The sequence below is a fragment of the Cyrtonyx montezumae genome, unplaced genomic scaffold (assembly GCF_038088225.1).
Source record: "Cyrtonyx montezumae isolate F1298 unplaced genomic scaffold, pur_monq_1.0 scaffold_24, whole genome shotgun sequence".
Taxonomy (NCBI): Eukaryota; Metazoa; Chordata; class Aves; order Galliformes; family Odontophoridae; genus Cyrtonyx; species Cyrtonyx montezumae.
In genome coordinates this window covers 4,982,519-5,002,595 of record NW_027071981.1, presented here as the reverse complement: position 1 = coordinate 5,002,595, position 20,077 = coordinate 4,982,519, and the positions used below count along the sequence as shown (strand labels likewise).

Here is a 20,077-nt window from a genome sequence, read left to right as displayed (position 1 = left end):
AAAATCTATTGTGACCATGGAGTGACTTTGTATTTTAAAATATTGAACTTACCAACGTTTAATTTACAAGCATGCCATCTGCAAAATTTACTACCCGCAAATTCTGACATTCATTCACAGTATATGTAATGCCCTTCTGTGTGGACTTGAAAATCTTCATAACCCCTGAGACTCGTGCAGATAATTTATCAAAAGCTGAAAACTGCCCGAAAAACTGAAGAAGCCCAGTGTTCAGTAAAGAAGGATTGTTTCAACCTTCCCCAGATTTCCTTTCCCCCCATTTCTACTCCAAGCTAATCTGGTGTAGGCAGAGAGGGAAAATTCTCTCCAGTTAGAGGATTAGCTAGAGGTAGTCCACCTTAAAGGGGGAACGTGGAGCTGGGAGGTTAAGGAGGAAGTCTGCATTACTTTCATTCATAATGGATGGTGTAGCAGTGTGGTCTCCAATGAGAGCACTGCGCAAGCCCTGAGCTAATCTGCTGAAAATGTACAAACATTTTCCTTCAACAGCATTGACTAGGGCTGTTGTTCACCAATGTGGACAAAACCAAAAGCCCTTCAAGGACCTGGGCTCTTACCTGCTTCCTGGCTTGGGCCTTCGGTTTCTTCAATGTTTTGCCTCTCCTCTGTGCTGTTACCACCTATTGGGAAGACCACACAATTCGTTATGATGTGTCTTTGCAGCACTACTAATTCTCACCACCACAGCACAAACTGCCCATTTACAACAAGGCCCCGCAACAGAAGGGGAAAGATGCAAACTGAACAAATGGCAACATTTAAAACCATCATATTTCCAGCTGGGAAGGGAGGTTACTCACATATTATTACTTTAGGAGTCATATCAGAAATATCCATATGCCAAAAAAATAGATCTTTCCCTAAACACTGTTTACAGTAGATAAAAATGTTGCTCGATATGAGTCTGTTCATTTTCTAAAGATTTTTTGTTGTTGTTCTTGGGATTATTTTCCTCCAGTAACATTTCCACAAGAGCCTTGAAGTGGCTGTGTTTCAGATTGCAGAACCCACTTACAGAGCTATGGAAGGTAAGAAGAGGAGAGGCAGAACTGCCTGAATTCTATATTAAAGCAAAATGCTCAACGCCACTTAACATAAAAGTAGAAAGATGCATCACAAACAACTGTAATGGAGAGAGCAAAATAAAGCACAGATAGATCGCTAGGATTTAATGCATTTTCCCCCCTTTTTACATTCACATTCACTCTCAATTTTCTCCACTACTTTGCATTCACATTCATTACCCACTTCCTTCCCACCCGCTCCCTTTCTGAAGGCAGGTACCCAACCGCGCAACTGGTCCATGGACATCACATCAAGCTCCCTTAACCTTTGCTTGGCCCAATTAGAAATATATCAGGAAATCTGTATTTTCAGCGATGGAGAACACTCTTTTAGTTTCCTAACAACATTAGAGGCTGCCATGCAATGAGCTGGCTCAGATGCGATGGCTGTGCTGCCTCTCTTCCAGCATGGCAGCTGAGCTCCAGCCTTGATGAAGCATTTGAAAAATGACTAATAAAATGACTGCTGAGCACGCACACTGGGAGGAAGGAAATTCATTCCCAGGCCTGTAAATGGCTTGATAATGATACATATATTTTTTGCTGTGGCTCCTGGGTTTTTCTGATTCTAGCTTCTCTAAAGCAACACAGTTGAAGCTCTTTGTGCTGCCACCTTGCTTTTACTTAACACAGAGTCTGCTGAAGAGCACTAGTCCAAATGCAATTAGGTGGATGGGAGAAAAACTGAGGGAGTGCATGTGTTTCAGCAGCAAACACATATCTCCTGGCATCAAGCAGCACTCAGCTCATACTTAGAAGCTGAGGTACGATGCTTGCGCTCTTCAGCAGGCAATACATGAGGCATCCAGCAGATGGGACTCGTGGAGAAGCAGTCCCCACAGGCTCACATGAAGCAGCTCTCAGAGGTGGGTTGGAGTGAGGAGATGGAGCAAAGAGATAGAGCAAGGAGATGGAGTAGCACCCCAGCACTCGGTCTCATGCCTGCCTGCCTGCCTGCTGCTCCCCACACCGACTGTAACCAGCTGCAATTGCTGGCTGGCTATAGCGATTTCTTAGGACGTTAGTGAGCTTTAACCCGTAAAAAATTGCATTTCATGGATGACCAAAATGGCTTGACAAAACCAGCTGCGGTTTTTCTCTCCCTCCCTTTAAATCACCCTGTCCACACGCAATGCAGGGTCTGATGCAGACCAGAAAGTTAGCCGTGCCAGAAGACAAACTCTTCTCTCCCCATTCTCCTTTTACAACGTGGGTTTGGGACTTTGCATGCTTTACAACATACAATTAATAAACAAGGAAAAAATTCTTAATGTCACCAGGCTGTGTTTCAGAGGGATAAAGTTGTCTAGCTCAGAAGCTGTGGAAAGGAACAGTATGTTCGAGACAATACTGTAACACAACAGCACACTGACACTTGAAAAATCTTTACCATTAAGTCAGATCCAAGGAGAATATTGCATCACTGTTAAACAAGCGGTGACAAAATATGAAGGATTTCATTATGGCCAAGCGCAATATGTTTTGCTCTGCACAGAAGGACTTCATATTCAGGAAAAGCATGTCAGACAAAAATAGTAGCTGCGGATATATCACTGGAAGTCATTTCAGCAATTGCCTTACTGCATTCACAATGAAAAACAACATTCCTAGGTGACACTTGTTGCTGCATCTATTACAGTGACTATAACCGTGAGTTATTTGGCTAAAGTCAGGTATCTGGGGGATTTGTTCACAGATATTTCCAAAGGGCTACATCTTATTTTGAAGTTTCTGTCTCGAACCAAACTCGAATCTCTAAAGAAGTTTTAAAAGACCTGCTTCATCAGATTAACAGACAATGCACATATTCATTAGAACATGCTGCCAATCTTGAGGTTATTATTTCACTGGAGATACACTGTTTAAAACTAGAATAATGGAAAGATAATTACAGCACCGTGTATTAGATTCTTAACATGTTTTCCACCTAACATTTCATTTCGTTCCTTTTGAGAAAAAAAAACAAACCCAAAATGTGAAGGACTTGAAGCAGGAGTTTCACCTCTTGTACTCTGACCCAGCCCAGAAGACTGACTGGACTGTGACAAGAGAATTAATTTTGATCAGCATAGTGAAAGTATGTGTTGTGCCTGCAAAGTGGAATTAGAGGAGAGGAAACACTACAGTTAAGAGTGGGTGAGTGATTCTGAAGTGAGTGACCTGCAGAGCAAAAGGTTAAGCTCTGCTTGGCCTAACCTCTTCATCTGTGGAGAAAGGAGGAAGTGGAGTAAGAACACACCGCTAAGAAAGCAAACTATTGGGTGGAAAAGTGGCTAATCCCAAAGTGTCTGACAAACAGTTTTTTCCATTTTTTCCACAAACCTTTCTGAGGAGTCTCTCACTGAGTGTCTTCTACAGATGAAGGGCATTTATGTCATTACTGCTCTCCACTGGAACTGGATGCAGAGCAAATGGGAAGGTTTTAAGTAGCACACGCTCAAGTCAAAAAGCTGAAAATATATTTTAGGAGGCAAGCAAGCCAGTTCTCCACCGTAGTTTTATTCGCCCCTGTTCTCCTTTTCTCCAGGCAGGAAAGTCAGACCCAGTACATTTCCCTTGAGCCTTCCTCATGACATTATTAATACTAAAGACGTCTTTTCCACTGGCTGGCTTTCATAGTGTCTGCCATCCTTCTCTTTCCACTACTGCAGCAACTGGCAATTGCATTTCCTTTAGGTGAAAACTGTCCCCACAATATCTGCTTTTCCATTGTACTAGTAATTGAACAGCAATCTGTCACTCACTCCAAAGGAGACGGAGAAAGTGGTGAATGACATATCGTGTCATTTTAGGACAGCAAATGTAAGTGATTTTGAGCCACATGAAAAGACAAATGGGAACATCTGTTTCTTTCCCCCTGAATGGCAGTCAGATGAAAAAACATGAGTTTTGAGGATTACAGTAGCATGATACAAACCAAATAAGCACATCAGACACTAAAATACCTACTCCTGGCCATATATTTTCCTTTCCCCTGCCAAGCTGACTATTGCATGGTAGGAGCTTGTTCACCCCTCTTGGCCTTTTTCTTTGGGATTGGCAAGGAAATTTCCCCCAAACAGTATATATAATTATTTATATCTAGTAGCAAACAAGCCAAGCAGTGACCAGTCAGCACATTCAGTAAAAGTTGGCAAAGCAGGCAGCATTTCTAACTAAGCTAGAAAACTGGATACTCTGTGAGTGTCTGCTTGTTTTATGTTAAGGAGAGGTACTTAGCATGCATGGTGCTGTGCCAGCCGCAGAAACAGCCCCAAAACAAAGCAGATGATATGACAAATAATAAGCCAGCAGTCATATGGGAGAAGGCTGAGACAAGAACCCTATTAATGTCCAGGGGTCAAGCTCTCAGCAGCAGACCGGGAGCAGGTTTTACTATTCTTCCCATTTACTCTGCCAGAGCCTGGAGGCACATGGCTTTTTACATCCCTCACTGTTCTTGCGACAAACACGGCAAGTCAAAAATATTAATAGTCTGCCAGCCTCTTGGCCCTTCCCATTTCAGAGATGAATGAGCACCAGATTCTCATACACCTACTCCTCCTCAGCAGTCCCTTTCTTCATAAGTAGTCAGTGATGTTTTCAGAGCTAAGGTTAATGTCCATGTCTCAAAAACTGGTACAAAAACACACCTTCCAGGAGAAAACAGAATTGCAGAAAACATAGTCAAAGGAGGAAATTCTGCCCAACCAGTCTACTTCTACCCCTCCAACATGCAAATTACTAATAGTAAAGTTTTTTTCACTAGGAAGAAATTCCTTGTACATACCACTGTGTGTCTACGCTCAGAGTAAGGCTCTATCAGAACACCTCCTCCTCCTTTCTGGAGTGGAAATAGCTGATATAGAGGGTAAACACCTGAGAGTCATAATTTGTCTGTCCTTCCCACACATATCTGTGTATGCACCACAATCCTAAGCACTAGCTCTGACCGTGTTATATCCTCACATGGCTCTTGCTTTGCAACCACACAAATCTCTCATGATCTGGCCTCAAAATTTCTCTCAAAGCAGGGCCACGCTTCTGTGACAAATGCAAACCAAGATCTGGCAGATAAAAGATGTCACAGTTCTGAATTGTCTTTTTTACAGCACGAAAACATTGCCATGGTAATTGCACTAATGATGTGAAGGTTATTCCGGAATAATAGGGACACTAATTAATGAGAAAAATAAAAATATAGGCCTTGATCTTAGAGCTGTTGCATTCTACCCATGAGCAGACCTGCTGACATCAACAAACTCCTATTATGTGTGAAGAAAACACACATGGATCCAGATCTATACTCAAGATCACACAGCTGGCAACCACTGCCAGACTGTTCCAGTGGCAAAACAATATCAGACATAAAAACAAACAGCACACAAACACAAGTGCCACCATGGTAGAACTCTAAATGCATGAGAATGAATCGTTAGGGTGGGGGCCTGAGGTTACCAAACATTTCCGGTTTGAATTTTAATTAAACCATGATTTTTAAGTCAGTTTTAAACACGACTCACATAGAACCTCTTTAGGGCAAATTTAAAGAAGGGTGAGTGAAGAATTATCATTGGCAGTAACTGTTAATGGAGTTATGATACTTGCTTTCCCCCTCCCCTCTTGTTGTTTCAACGATTACCTCACTGCAGATGCAGTCCTGAATGCTCTGCCATCAGCACACCGAGCCTCACCAAGTTGTCAGTGTAATAAATAACACGTTCTTATTTCCAAGTGGCATTTTTGTCAAGTATTGTCAGGGAGTGTGGGAAAAGAATGAGAACTGCAGCTCGCGGGGATTATCTCAGAGGTTTAAAATAACACTATTGTATTTCATTATTTAGCACCCTGAGCAAGAGTATGGGAGCCTAAGCTAAAGCCCACTGCAGTTGCAGGATGTTTCCCTCACTTTGTCCTCTGTGGATCACAAGGCAAGTAACTCAGCACCATGGTACATCTCCCAGCACAGGGAAGGACCAGGGGACAACATGTGGGCCAACAGCTTCAGTGCCAAGTGAAGTGCTTTGCTTGCACTCAGATTTATCCCAATTCATAACATTGCTGGGAACACTGTGCAAGGTTTTTGTTTTGTTTTGTTTTTTTCTGGATATAATTTTTTTTGCAGAACAGGTACCAGGCAAGAAATTACCTAAAATTTCATTGCCTGAAATGCCAACCATCACTATTTCTGAGCAATCTGCAAGTGTCTGTACAAAGCAAACAAAAACAGATATTTCCTGGGAGCCTGAGCTCTCCAGAGGAACCAGAGTATGGACATCGTACAAAGCCCATACAAAGCACAAAGATGAAATTTGCATTTTGATGCAAAAAATACACATATGGTGATGTGCAAGCATGTATATACTGCTACCCTAGTGTAAAAAGCTGGACAGAAACTGCCTGTGTGATTTGATGCTAACTGAGGAGCAAGTAGAGAAGCAGCACACAAAGAGCAGAGGAGGCTGAGTCCCAGCCCTCCATGTAGCCGTAGCTAAGACAAAAATACATGAAGGTGCACAATATGACCATAACATTTAACATTACTATGTCCATTCACTGTTAATTCTCATTTTCTTGGTGCACCCAGGAGAATGAAGGACTGTGGCACAGCTTCTCCTCTGAGCAACAGGAAAGATATAAAATAAAAGCTATTTCAATACTGTGCATACTGTTCCTCAGATCATGAGATGGAGGAACGTAGCACAGTGAAGAACTGGGCAGGGAAGCCACGCAGGAGACCACGTTTGCTAAGATGGCATAAAACATGAACCACAACAGGCAATGTTACTATTTTGCATTAGCATTTCAGAATTAAGGACCTGATTGTGCCTTCTGTGCTGGGTCTGAACAACCACAACACTTCACTGTTATTCATTTAGAGGTTAGAAATGAGAAAGGAATTGCACCTGTTTACCTGCTACAGTTCACATACACATGCAGTCGGCTGCTAAAAGAAACCCCAACAAGTGAGTGGTTGAAACAACTGGACAGCGTGTCACCTGTGGAGGCCAAAATGAGCTGCATTTTCAAAGCTGCCGTGTGTGACCACTGCATGACAATCTAATGAAACAGCAGTAGCCTCTCCAGCAATTAAAAGAATCTCCTAAGAAGGGTTTGCTCAGAGAGCAAATAACAAATAAACATACAGATAACATCCTGTTTTTCCCCTAGGTAAGTGAAAAGTGATCACCTGATATTCTGAGAGCTGTAATCAGTCAAGACAGATGGCAGACTTCAAAACAGTTGTGAAAAAAGGAGCTATCAGCCCGAGTGGATAGGGGTTAATGGCATCACTTTAAATATAACCAATCTATATGAAGGTGAAACATTTTACAGACATGTTTGATACGTATGCTTCACAGGGAATTTTGTACTTTATCTGAATGTGAAATTTTATTTAAGTGTTTAGTTTGGTGGTAAAAGGAATGCAGTAACTTCTAAGCTACCTTAATAAGAAGTAGCACTTCAACAGTGAACAAGAGAGTGTGTTTCTGAAGCATAATTATGTGTCTAGATGTTCATTTTCAGTATGAGTAGAGCAGAAGACAGGACGAGAGGGAATGGCCACAAGTTGCGCCTGGGAAGATTTAGATTAGACCTGAGGAAGCATTTCTTTTCTGAAAGAGTGGTCAGGCACTGGAATGGCCTGCCTAGGGAGGTGGTTGAGGCACCATCCCTAGCGCTGTTCAAGAAGCGTTTAGATGAGGTGCTAAAGGACTTAATTTAGTAGTTGGGTAGAGATAGTGATAGGAGGATGGTTGGACTAGATGATCTTATAGGTCCTTTCCAACCTTATGAACTTATGAATTTAGTAGTTGGGTAGAAATTTATCGAAGAATATTACTGCCCTGTGGGATGCAAGGAAGAAACATAGCTATAATTCCTCAAAGATAAAAGAATTGTTTGCTATAAATCAAGGACAATTTTAAAACTTAAATGGTCATACCTGGTTAATATTAATCCATACCTTAAAGGAACTGTCAATCAGGCCTGCACAGCAGTATAAAGACCATAAGGGAAAGATGCTTTAAACATTGCTGTGCAGTGGTAACACACCGCAGATGATGTACGTACACTACAACCCCAGGGAAGAAGCAATAGCTGCAGCACTGCTGACTTTAGCAACTTATCAGGTTGGATATTAAGAAACATTTCTTCTCTGAAAGAGTGGTGAGAGGCAGAGACACAGGCTGCCCAGAGAGATGGTGGGGTCACTGTCCCTGGAGGCGTTCAAGAACTGTAGAAATGTGGCACTGAAGGACATGGCTGGAAGACATGGTGGAGTTGGGTTGGGCTCAGAAAAGATTATCTGAGTGGGTTTTTTTACAACCTTAATGATTCTATGACTTTTGCCACTGTACATATTACATCCTCCTCTCTATGGAGCCAGGCAGTGAGCAGCAAAGCTGCAAAAATCATACTGTAAGGGAGAAGAAGGAAGGAGAAGTCTTATATTAATGTTGCAACTAAAGAATTAAGATGAAAAATTAGTTTTATTTGTTAGTCCCAAGACTACGTATTTTTTGTCAATGGAAAAATCTTTCTTGGAAAAGGGATGAGGAGCGAGGGTGTTTCCCTCTGGGTGAGCACCCTTCTTAATGGCCACAAACTGCTGAACCACAGTGCTGCTGTGGTAAGATGCACCTCTACTTGGCCTCATTTCTACTGCATATTCAAATAAGATGGGTGACTTTTCCTGTAGACACAGCACAACCGATTCAGAGCAACATGAGATCTTGCTAACGAGCCTCGAGTCCCAACACAGATGAACAGTATTTCAGAAACTCAACACTGCCCTTGAAAGCTAAGAGGTCAGTTGCACAATGCCCCTATCAGGCAAAGGAACCAACTCTACAAACTGTCTTCAAGGTGATTTGTGTTTCTTTTGACCTTCCTGGCCTGGCTTATCCATCAAACCATCCTCCTTCCAACCAGGTGAACAGAAAGCAGACAAAGTTCATCCCAGATGAGCAACTCCAGTGCACTAGCACCTCACACATACACTGGATCTCAGATAAGGGGATCATGAGAGACCAGCAGCCTATCAATCTACCAGGAAGAACCTAGCACTTCATTCTTGGAGAAGCTCAGAAGAAAAGCTGGAGTGAGATAACTTGCAGAGCTACAGCTCTGTCTTCACACCCCTCAAAGGTGAACAGGCAGGATCCTGACCTTGGGAAGGCACAGAAATGGATTTTAATGCACAGATTGATTATTTTCCTCCTGGAAGAGGAGAAAGATCAGGCATTTATGCTGCTATTATTGGCTGCGTTAGTCATCTCTGATACAATACTGGTCACCTGCAGACCATGGAGGGAATAGATGGGGCAGCTCTTGGTCAGGCTCCCTTTCATATCTCACTGAGAAATCCAGAAAGAAACAAAAGGGCAAACAGTTTTGCTTTTCTCAGCATCAAGAAAATCTACAGCGTGCATGTCATTATTCAGCCCACATAGGAGGCCATTAGCAGAGATAAAGAGAAGTAAGGAACAACTTGAAATTCATCAGGCTTCTTTAAAGAGAGTCTGATGTTACTTGCTGGAGATCAGAAGGCTGAAAACATGACCTTTGGCATTTGTGCCACCTCATGGCTAAAAATGCTGTTTATCCTCATTTTGCCTATACCATTACTTTATGATTGTGTTAATGAAGTTACTTAAGACACGCTGAATTTTCCTTAGTACCAGAAGTTTTCTTCTCACCTCAAAGTTTACCAAGCGCATCTGACCCAGGGAAAGGGAAAACTGCCATGGCTTATTTTTCCCACTCAGCATGACGCAGGGAAAATACATAAAGAAATAACTAACACTGCGCATTTGCACACTTAAGACCTGAAATGTTGCAGGTATGTTGCATGTTAATTTTTCCCCGTGTATCCAGACAATAACCCACACCAGAATGATAAGCTCCTGAACACAACAAGTGTCAGGAGAATCTGCTATGCAGTTCATACTTCATTTTCACTATCAACAGACTGAAAGCAGAGAACAATATACATAATAGCATAATAACAGACACCAGTAATACTTTAGAGGTTCTGTACAAAACTGCTTTCATTAGCATGTCAAGCGTTTATCTTAGCTTACTGCAAAACAAGCCCCTTACCTACAGCCACTTGATCGACTTCCCTTGATTGCGGAGAGGGCAGAAATAAAGGAGCCTACTTGCTCTGATCTTCTGTGGAGATTTTAAAATGCACTGAAAAGGTTTTGCTCTGTTACCTCTAGCCAATGAACAAGTTTGGCGTGCTGTGGAAAAACAGCACTGTAGGAATATTACTGAACTTAATGGAATAGTTTCTACAGGATGACATGAGGGCACGCGTGGCAGGAGGCAGCGAAAACGGCAAGCTGTATTCCCACCTTTGGTCTAAAGGGACACTGGCAGCTATGGAGAGGAAAAAATACCTAGTTCTCCCTGGGTCTCAGTGTGTATTTGTTAAATATTTTATACCTAGTCATGGCACCAAGGAGAAATAATATCTTGTGCTAAATGTAAGTTGCTTTGGACTAGCTTTTATTGCTAAAAGCTTTTCTTTTTTCTTTTTAATTTCAGGTACGTAAAGCATGGGAACTACCTGAAGGTTGAAACACTGAGCACAAAGTACTTCAGTTTCACCATGAAGAAAATTCAACAAAGTCGGCCCCAGACAGAGATTGGCTTTACTGAGTTTTGAGACTGCTTATACATACTAGCTAGGCAAAAATCCTTTTTTTATCTCCCAAAATACAATAAAATAATAAAGGCAGATTCTTGGAAAGGAAGCCAAATCCTACCTGTTTAACCAAAATCACTCAGACGCATGGTCATACAGTCTGGTTCATGCCACACATCCACAACCTTCTTAATCTTCAAAGCTCCACAACAACAATTCATTTAATTAGCCAAAACCAGCAGCTAATAATTAGAATGACAGAAATAAAATTATATTCCCAGACAAAAGCGTGCAAATCCTATTTACTTAAATGGAAATAACTCACAGGTGTGTTACACTAGACTCAGGCCACTCTGCAACTTTACAGGAATTCAGTGTCTGGAGCAATTCTTCAAAATAGAGGCACAGGTAATTCTGCTGAAACCTGATTCCGGTTTCTCCCCTCTCAACAAACACTAATTACATTTTTTTTTCCCCCTAACACAGCTTTCAAGTCTAAATTGAAGCTTTCACTCCTAAACATTACAGGCCTGACTTCTGCCTAAGGAGAAGAGTCTGTCACCAGCCAGATTAAATTCTGCAGCAGTGATTATGTGTTACAGGCCTCAACTCTGCATCAGCAAAAATCTACTGTACGGCATCAAATTCAAGGAGTTCAGACATTTTACAGCTCGAGGGTAATGCAATCATTCTATTGCCATGCTATTTACTTCATCCTTCCAATGCATTTGTTTGTACTCTACAAAGTGAACTCTAGGTCACCAGGAAAACACTGGCAGGAATAGCAAACTAGGAGTCGGAATTCAGTGAACAAGGAAACAGTGGAACAACATCAGCTCATTTGCCAATGGAGAAAAAAGCTTACGTTTATTTATTTATTTAGTCTCTCCTATTATTACAGAACACTGATACAATGAAGGCTTTTAGTCACACTCCAATATATATATAATGGAATACGGGAAATGACACCATGATCCCACACCCCATGTAGCCTGCATACAAATCAACATGCGGTTTCTCATAATAGAATTCTCTAATCCAAATATACATTGGTATTTAAACTTCAGTTGGGTTTAGTGCAACAAGAAAGAGAAGAAGACCAGTCAGGAAGAGATTTCTTGGGTCCCGCCACACCTTCCAGGCGCTGACAGCTATTGCTTTAAGTACTTGCCATTAACAGCCAGTCACAATGTTAGTGACAAGATGTTACTAGCAATTACTTAAAAGTGATAATGTTAGTATTTTTCTGCTCTTTATGACTCACACTACACCCTAGTCAGAATATTTTAGGAGCTGAAAGTACAGTACAAGGTCAAAATGATGAAGAACATGGAGCCACCGGTTGAAGTGCAGAACGAGATGTGTCACTTAAGGAACATTAGGTCAAAGAGAATCTATGATAAGGAACTGTCACAGATTAAAGATTAAGGTTCATCCTTTTAACTATTTCACCTAAGGGGAATTCTCTAGCATTTAGGCATTTTGTTCTTCCATAAATAGATAAGCAACGTCAAACCCTACATTGAAAATTACATCTTTGATGTTAACATCTTCTAGCAACTCTCCCAATGTCATTAGGAAAAGATACTTTCATCCGATATTAGATAGAAGCAGACTGCGCTCAGAAAGACTCAAACACAGGAAAGCACTTTTCAGAACAACACAGGCATAATGGCAAGCATCTGTGACTTCTGACCATGGAAATATGTAGTATAATGCATAAGATCTGAAGCCATAAACACCGTAAGTGGAGTAGAAAGGGATACAGTACAATTCTCTTGTAGAGGAGGAAAGCAAGAATTTTCTTGTTCTACGTATTGCTGTGGGTAGTTGATTTACTTGAAAGCGTAAGCAACAAGCGTGACACAAACACCATGCAACATTACATTTTATATTACATAATTAATAAAGTCAGAACAGGTTAGACATAGAACAGGAATATTTTTCTGTTTTATATCAGCAATAATCAGTAAAAATTGCATTTGTAAATCTAATTCTACCTTGAGATGAAATATACTCCAGAAGAATTACAGTCTCATGACCGAGCCCAAAAGAAACTTTCCAAGTGCATGCAAATAACATCCTTAAATAGAAGTACTCCATTTTTTTCTCAAGAATTCAGCACCAACCTTTCCCCCCCCGACGTAAAATTTAGTAATGGTTCTGAAAAGCAGTCAGACCACCTACCTTCAGCATTGTCTTGCAGATCTTCAGCTTGCTCTGCTTTGCACTTTCTGGGAGACTGAGTCTGGCCTTTTTGTTCCAATCCTTCTTTAAAATACAAAAAGAAAATATTAAACATGTTATTTTGAAACGGTGTTATCGTATCAAATTCTACCACACACAACAACACAACTGTGAGCACATTTTATCTGAGTGTTCCTTTCAGTGCCTGATGGCTATTTTTCTCTTATGAAAATTAATTTTAAAATCATGTGCTAGAAAAGGATCATAAGGAGTATCTTCCAGCTTGGATTGGACTTCACCTAACTTTCCCACGACAGCAGGGAATAAAGATCGGGTTAAAATGACCTACAACTTAACAAGCTCTTAATCTCTTCAGGAAAAGACAATTTCATAATTTTTAATCTGTAGTTTTTAATGTAATATATACTAAACTGTATTATGGAATTGTGGAGAAATAATTCTCTCTCAGCTCAATTTTCCATTCAATATAATAACACAGTAGCAAATGAATATTGACTGAAATGGGTAATGAAATGAGAGGCAGGGAATCAAGTTTGATAGCGAATTAAAGTTAAGGAAATGAAAGTTTTATGAGATAGAAATGTTCTGTTTGGAGAAAAAAGAGAAAAAGAAAAAAGAAAAAAAAAGAAAAGCTTTCCAAACCATTAGCCGGAAAGCAACAGGAAGATGAAGCAAAAGAAAATCCTTCTGAGTAAAAGAGTAAGTGAAACACTGAAGTTCAAAATTTCTACTATTTGTAGAGTTTGAAGTTACTCTGTCTGAAGTTACAGCACTTAAAATTAGACAGTTAATTTAAAAAATACAGAGGCTTTATACAAAATTTTCAGAGTTTTTTTTAATCATCTTAAAATAAACATAAAATTACTGTTTGTTTGCTAAGATAGACCTGTATCTATCTACAAGCTGGCAGCACAGAAAGCCCATTAGCACAGAAGGAAGGCCAAGCTGGAAATAAACCATAAAAGATATTTGTAGATTAAGACATTTAATGAAAGAAGGCTCGCTAACTAGAATATTCTTGAAATGGTTGCTTTACCAAACTCTGGGTTGAAAGCAGAGAATAGCAGATGTTTAAAACTCAATTCATTGCATATACTGAACTTATTCAGCAGCAATGGGAAAATGCCTTTTTGTCATTTGACTTTCCACCAGACTTCCTAGTTCCTCGTGGCCTGCTGAGGGCATGGGAGAGGGAGAAACCTAAAGAAAATAGATTTTACGTGCATGCTGAAAAGCCATCCTGAACACTTATAACCAGAAAACTTAGGAATGCACGTGGTCTCTCTTGATTTAGCCCTATTGCCATACTGACAGAAAGTAAGAATCACCTCAAATTAATTAGCCAATTAGCAACTTGAAAAAAAAAAAAGCAACAGCAAGAAAAAAGAAACAGAATTTACATGTGTATTATAAATTACCTACTGTTCTGAACAATCCCACTTCTGCTGTTATACATACCCCACACAATCATCTACTGCCTATGTTGCTGGATACATAAAATGCTCTCAGCAACAAGATGCAGTTTTTCATAAAGGACTCAGCTCTGATAATAGCAAGAGATACTACCCTTCAATACCCTACACATATACAGAATCAAAGTGCTAAACATTTCCAAACACAAGGATGAAAATAAATAAGGATGTGAAAAGCGAACTTGCGGTGTGAAAGGGAATGCTATGTTTTGAGAGACAAACCATTGGCTCCACACGGAACCCAGAAAGCTACTCAGAAGCGTACTCTGTTCCCTTCTTGGGAACCTTGGTTCTCTACTGCACAGAAGTCCTAAAAGAGCAGCTATGGACTTAGAAGCTGACAAGAATTTACAAGAAGCTTGCTCAAAAAGCAAGCATTCTAAAACGGGGATCAGCATGTGAACAATTGAATTTAATTTCACTCGTTTAATTCTAAGGAGTGGACGCTATATTTTAGGCCCAAAAGCTCAAACTGTCTGTAAAAACTGCTCCTAGCACAGAATTTCTGTATATACAATTCCATATAGTTCAGAGCACGAAGAGCCTGTAAATCAGTAAATAAATGGTGTAGAATACACTTCCATGTTCAGCTTGCCATCAGGAAGTAGACCTTTCTTGACAGCACTTAACGGGGTCCATGTTCGTGTCATCACATTTGTTCATCTGAGTTTGTGATTCAATTTCAGTATTTTGATGAAACCAAAGTGCTAAGATCTATTTTTTTCTAGACTGGTAAGAATATAGAAGCAACCACAAGAAATACTGTGGGGAAAAAGAAAGGCAAAAAACATGAAATACACACTTTGTCAACCTTTCACAGGAGTTACTCGGGAGCAATGATGATGTTCAGCAAGAAACTCAATGCAAAAGAGAATTGATGACATCGACAGATAGTCTCTTTGGCTCTAATGCCACTTTGCACTACCTGCTATTTTCCCTTTTTGGGTTAACAATGATTCACATCAGGGGACCGAATCAATAGAAGTGTTTCAGTCAACACTCACCCTGCCAATGACAAAATTTTATCATCTAGCAAAATTGTGAGGCTTCCTCCAAGCCCAGAAGTCAAATGTCAATCAAGCTTATGTGCAAATGTCGAGCCAGGTCTTTCAGGAGTATCTGAACACATTAGATAGTATATCCAACATCTTAATTGTTGGCACAAAGACAGAAAGGGAGGAGATTGATATTGAGAGAAGCCAGAGCTGTTACCATCTCAAAATAAATGGTCTTTCTGCACTCTATGCAGAACCTTTTAATGTTCATTAAAGGATACAGAAGTGCTATCCTAGGAGAATTAGATTTCAATTGCAATTTCATTGCTTTTTTTAAACAGTTTTCCCTCATTTTAAAGAGAGAAATGGATGCCTTCAAAATTCAAAATAATGACTTTCACTGTGGTCAAAATACAACTTTTAACCCTTTTTGTTTTAAAGTAATATGTCTTTCAGAACAAGTAGCCAAATATTACGGAATTCTGCTTGCCAATTTCTGTTTAAAAACAGAAGACCTACATAGGTGTCTGAACCGATCATATTCAGAGCTTTTCTAATCGCAATCAGCTTTCTGAGCTCTAACACTGGGAGACATCATCCCTACTTGTAGGCTAATTCAGAGGGTCAACAAACCACTTAAACCTGACAGTCTCTCTCAAAGTAAGCTATTTCAAAATTCCCTCACAGTTTCAAAGTCTTGCTGTGTACAAGTGTTTCCTATTTTCCTCTCAGTAAAAGAGACAGTCCCCCTTCAAAGCAAAAAGTATCCCAGTTTCTGTGAGTGTGTACACAGTGGAACGTACAAGGAAAATAGAGTACTTATGCAGCATTGTTTATAGTTGGGATTTTCTTGTCAGTGTCAATGAGATCGTTTGGACTGCCATCCTATAACTGACTGCGACTTCTGGAGTAACAAATTGGTGGCTAAGTAGGGCACTTGGACAGAATGACATAACCAGCAGGGCAATGCATATGAACAGCTATTAGATGAGAAATGGGACAGTTGGGTGGTAACACTGACTCAGGTGAGGTCAAAAGGCCCTGTTACAATACAGGGAGTGAAGCAAAAGAGAAGACATCTTTGGAACTGAAACACTGTTGCATGAGGTTTTTGTTTTGTTTTGGTTTTATGTTAAGAGAATTAACTTATGAACGTGCATAATAATGCAGTATTATTGCATATCTGGACTGTGCTTCTCATAATAGCACATGCTTCTGTAATTTCCAGATGCAATCACTGCAATTGTGCATCTAATTATGGCAGTATTAGGGCTTATTTTGCATGCTTCTAAGAGTAGGTATGTGAAGCTATGGGTATAAAAGCCAAGTCCTTCAAAAGTGAAAATTTAGAATAATCTTCCCTTAATGGAGCATGAAGCATTAAGCATCATGACTCTGCACTGTTAGAACAGTGAAGTAAAAGGAAGACAAGGCTATTAGGTCATCTGCTCATTCTCTTTGCTTACGTAGGATATTACTCACAAAGGAGAGCTGAGACCTAGAAGTGCACAAGTCTGTACATGGCATTACTAAATCTGTCCTTTCTGCTCAAGCCATTCTAACAGCAAGCTCTATGAAATATATTAATATTCAAACTCATTGACTTAAATGGTGCAGTTAAGCTAGCAGCTGCAACAAGAAACAGCATCCAAATAACAAATGGATGGGTTAAAATTTTGCAAGTTAAATGACATTAGAAGAGTGGTCTTGAGTATGTATATTTACTAAGACTGCATTATTATAGCTTTTAAATATTTTTCTTATTCTAGAGTTTCCAAAATATACAGTGCCATTTTGTGATTAACTCACAAAAATGATCATTCATGTCTGTTTGATTTTACAGTATTAACATAGATATTAATAGAGATGACTTGGCAGACATGCAATTAGTATTATTTTACTATTTATCTAGAAGAGAAAACACGTAAAGGAAGGCTTTCTGCAAATAATGAGATGTTTGTACTTCAGGGTGGTGGTAGAAACACAAGAAAGAGATTACATTCGTAATGTGTTCATCACTCAATAATACACACATTTGGTCATGTGTTACTTCATACTCCTGAATAACCTTTAGCTGTACCCAAGTTCTAATCCAGTGTCTAATGGACATATTCCCATTGACTTCATCGACACCAAACCAAAATCAGTTTCTTTTTCCCTCAATCTCTTGTCACTGGATTTTAATTAGGACTGGTTCTGTAAAATCTGCACTATTCTACTACATCCTTCACAGTGAAATTGGTACAGCAACAAATCTACATCTCATTTGAGTCCCTGCGCTACTCCCTGTTTACTTTTGGCTAGATACTGGCCCTTCAAAAATACCTAACCAACAACAAATTGTAGGCACTGAGATTTAGGTGAAATTCAGAATGTCTGAATCTCTGAAAGAGGCCCTACTCACGTATGCAGTTTGCAACATGTGCTCTCCATGAATCTGAAAGTTCTTGCATTTCAGTTTTTCTGTTTTTTTTACTTGTTTGTTTTTAAGCATAAGAACTGGGGAAATTACCCCAAAGCAGACGGGATATGGACAGCTCAACAAAACAGGATCATCGATATTAGTGCCAACTGCTGATTCCATCTGCTAGAGTCATGGCCCACGAAATCAAGTGAAACAAAGAGTGATTATTCAATTAATAACTTGAAGTGGCAACTAGATGTTGATACTTTATTTTTACCTCAGAACTGTGAAAAGTTGAACTCTTTCGAACTGAAATCTATCTGAATACAGAAATCGAAACTCCCCTCAGTATAGAAATTAGATATGTATCTGCAAGTTCTGAAAATGCATCCTACAGTCATTAAAAAGGTCATATACTGTCTCAGTTTCAGCTAGGACAGTGTTGATTTTCTTCATCATTTCTGGAATGATGCTATATTTTGGCTTTAGGATAAAAACAATGTTGATAACACACTGATGTTTAGCTATTGCTGAGCAGTGCTGTACTGAGCCAAGGACAATTCGTTTCCTAAGCTTCTCATACTGTCCTGCCAGTGAGGGAGACTGAGGGGGCAGAACCAGGACAGCTGACCTACCTGGGCCAAAGGGGTATTCCGTACCATATGGCATCACATGACAAAACTATAAAGCTGAGGGAAGATGGGCCAGGGGGGCTGCTGCTGCTTGGGAACTAGCAGGGCATCAGTCAGTGATTGGTGAGCAATCACTCTGAGCATCACTTGTTTTTAAATATATATTGTAGTGGGATTGCCTGGTCACAGCCTGAACCAGTGAATGAGCACCTGAGTGACCCGAGCGGAGGAGCCCAGGTCCACCTGTCCTCTCGGTGGTGCTTCCGGCGGTGCTTCCGGGAGCACAGATACACTCAGAGCCTGCGCGGGTTGCCCCTCCCCCCTCCCGGGCTCCCTTCCTTCCGCCGCGCCAGTGTTCGAACGAGAGGTGGCTGCATTCCTTAGCCTAAACGGTCGCCGGGAGGGGTGAGTTCATCCCCCTTATCTCTATCTTTCTGTAGCGCCTCTACCTCAAATAAAGGCTCTGTCACCGCCTTTGCTTGCTTTACGTATATGTATATTTAAAATTGTCATTACTGTTATTTCACTCTTCCGTCTAAGTGAATTGTTTTTCTCTCAATCAATGAGTTCCACCCTTTTTTTCTTTCTTTTTTATGATTCTCTCTCGCATCCCACTGGGAAGGATGAGTGAGCAAAAGGCCAGGTGGGGTACAGCCACCTGCCAGGTGAAAGCACAACTGTACACAAGCAGGTCAAAATGACAAAACTCCTGACCACTTCTGGAGCAGCTACACAAACTATATTTGCCTTTGGTCACATAGGTATTGACTGATGACTGTCAGTGTGCTGATTCCCAAAATATCTCAAAATCAGAACAGAGTAACTAAGTCCATGCAGTTGACGTTCATCATACCCTACAACACACCTGTGATCTCATCTGTCTCATGTGCACAAAGAGGCAGGTATATAGGGAAATACCTTCTTCAAACAACTTAATTCAGTGACCATTTCCCAGAGCATCTATGTAGCTTCACCTAAATTCATGAAGGATAAAACAGACTTATTTATTTATTTTGAAAAAAAAAAAAAAAAAGAAATAAAAGATTGGCTGCTGAGTGGAAATAGACTTCCTTTTAAGTGTAATTTTAAATGCTTTAAAAAATGATGTAATTTGCATAATCTCCATAAAAGCAACATGAGAAAAAATGCAAAGTAATTGACTTACAGAAACATACATGCCATGATTACTGTAAAAAATGAAATTGGAAATGTTAGATGAATACTGAAAATTCAACTGAGGGTAATCTTTGGCAAATGTTTGTTGTATAATGACAGTCTTCATTTTCCTACTTTTATGTGTACAACTATATTAATCACACTAATTGTATTAAAATCTCTAAAAGTTCCTATCCAGTAATCTTGACACCAAAAAGTAATTACAATTATATGTAATAAAACCAACAGTCCAGAAAGCCATAAAAGAATGTGTTAATCCATCACAGTAACACATAACTATCTGTGTATATCCATGTTTACACATTTATGCATATCCACAGTTATTAAAGAATTTATAATCTCTAAACTAATTAACTGGTTGCATAAATCATCATAATCCATTTGTCTTCAGGACAATTTTGCCAGTTTAAGCAGCCAACCCAGTGCTTCAAGAGCTTTTACCTCTGTTTTCTGGCTGGCATATCTCTGCCT

At 40.0% G+C, this 20,077-nt stretch overlaps 1 protein-coding gene across 2 annotated transcripts in view; it reads right to left on the bottom strand.

Moving 5' to 3' along the window:
* MACROD2 (mono-ADP ribosylhydrolase 2) overlaps positions 1–20,077 on the bottom strand; it is an 840,242-nt gene that overhangs the window by 58,435 nt on the left and 761,730 nt on the right. The window contains exons 11-12 of one of the 2 annotated variants that reach the window (XM_065739549.1): positions 12,907–12,987; positions 579–641 (exon numbers count right to left, since the gene is read on the bottom strand). In XM_065739549.1, the coding sequence (XP_065595621.1) occupies positions 579–641; positions 12,907–12,987 (144 nt within the window). Of the gene's footprint in view, positions 1–578; positions 642–12,906; positions 12,991–20,077 lie in introns of both variants that reach the window. The other variant, XM_065739548.1, reaches the window with a different exon arrangement.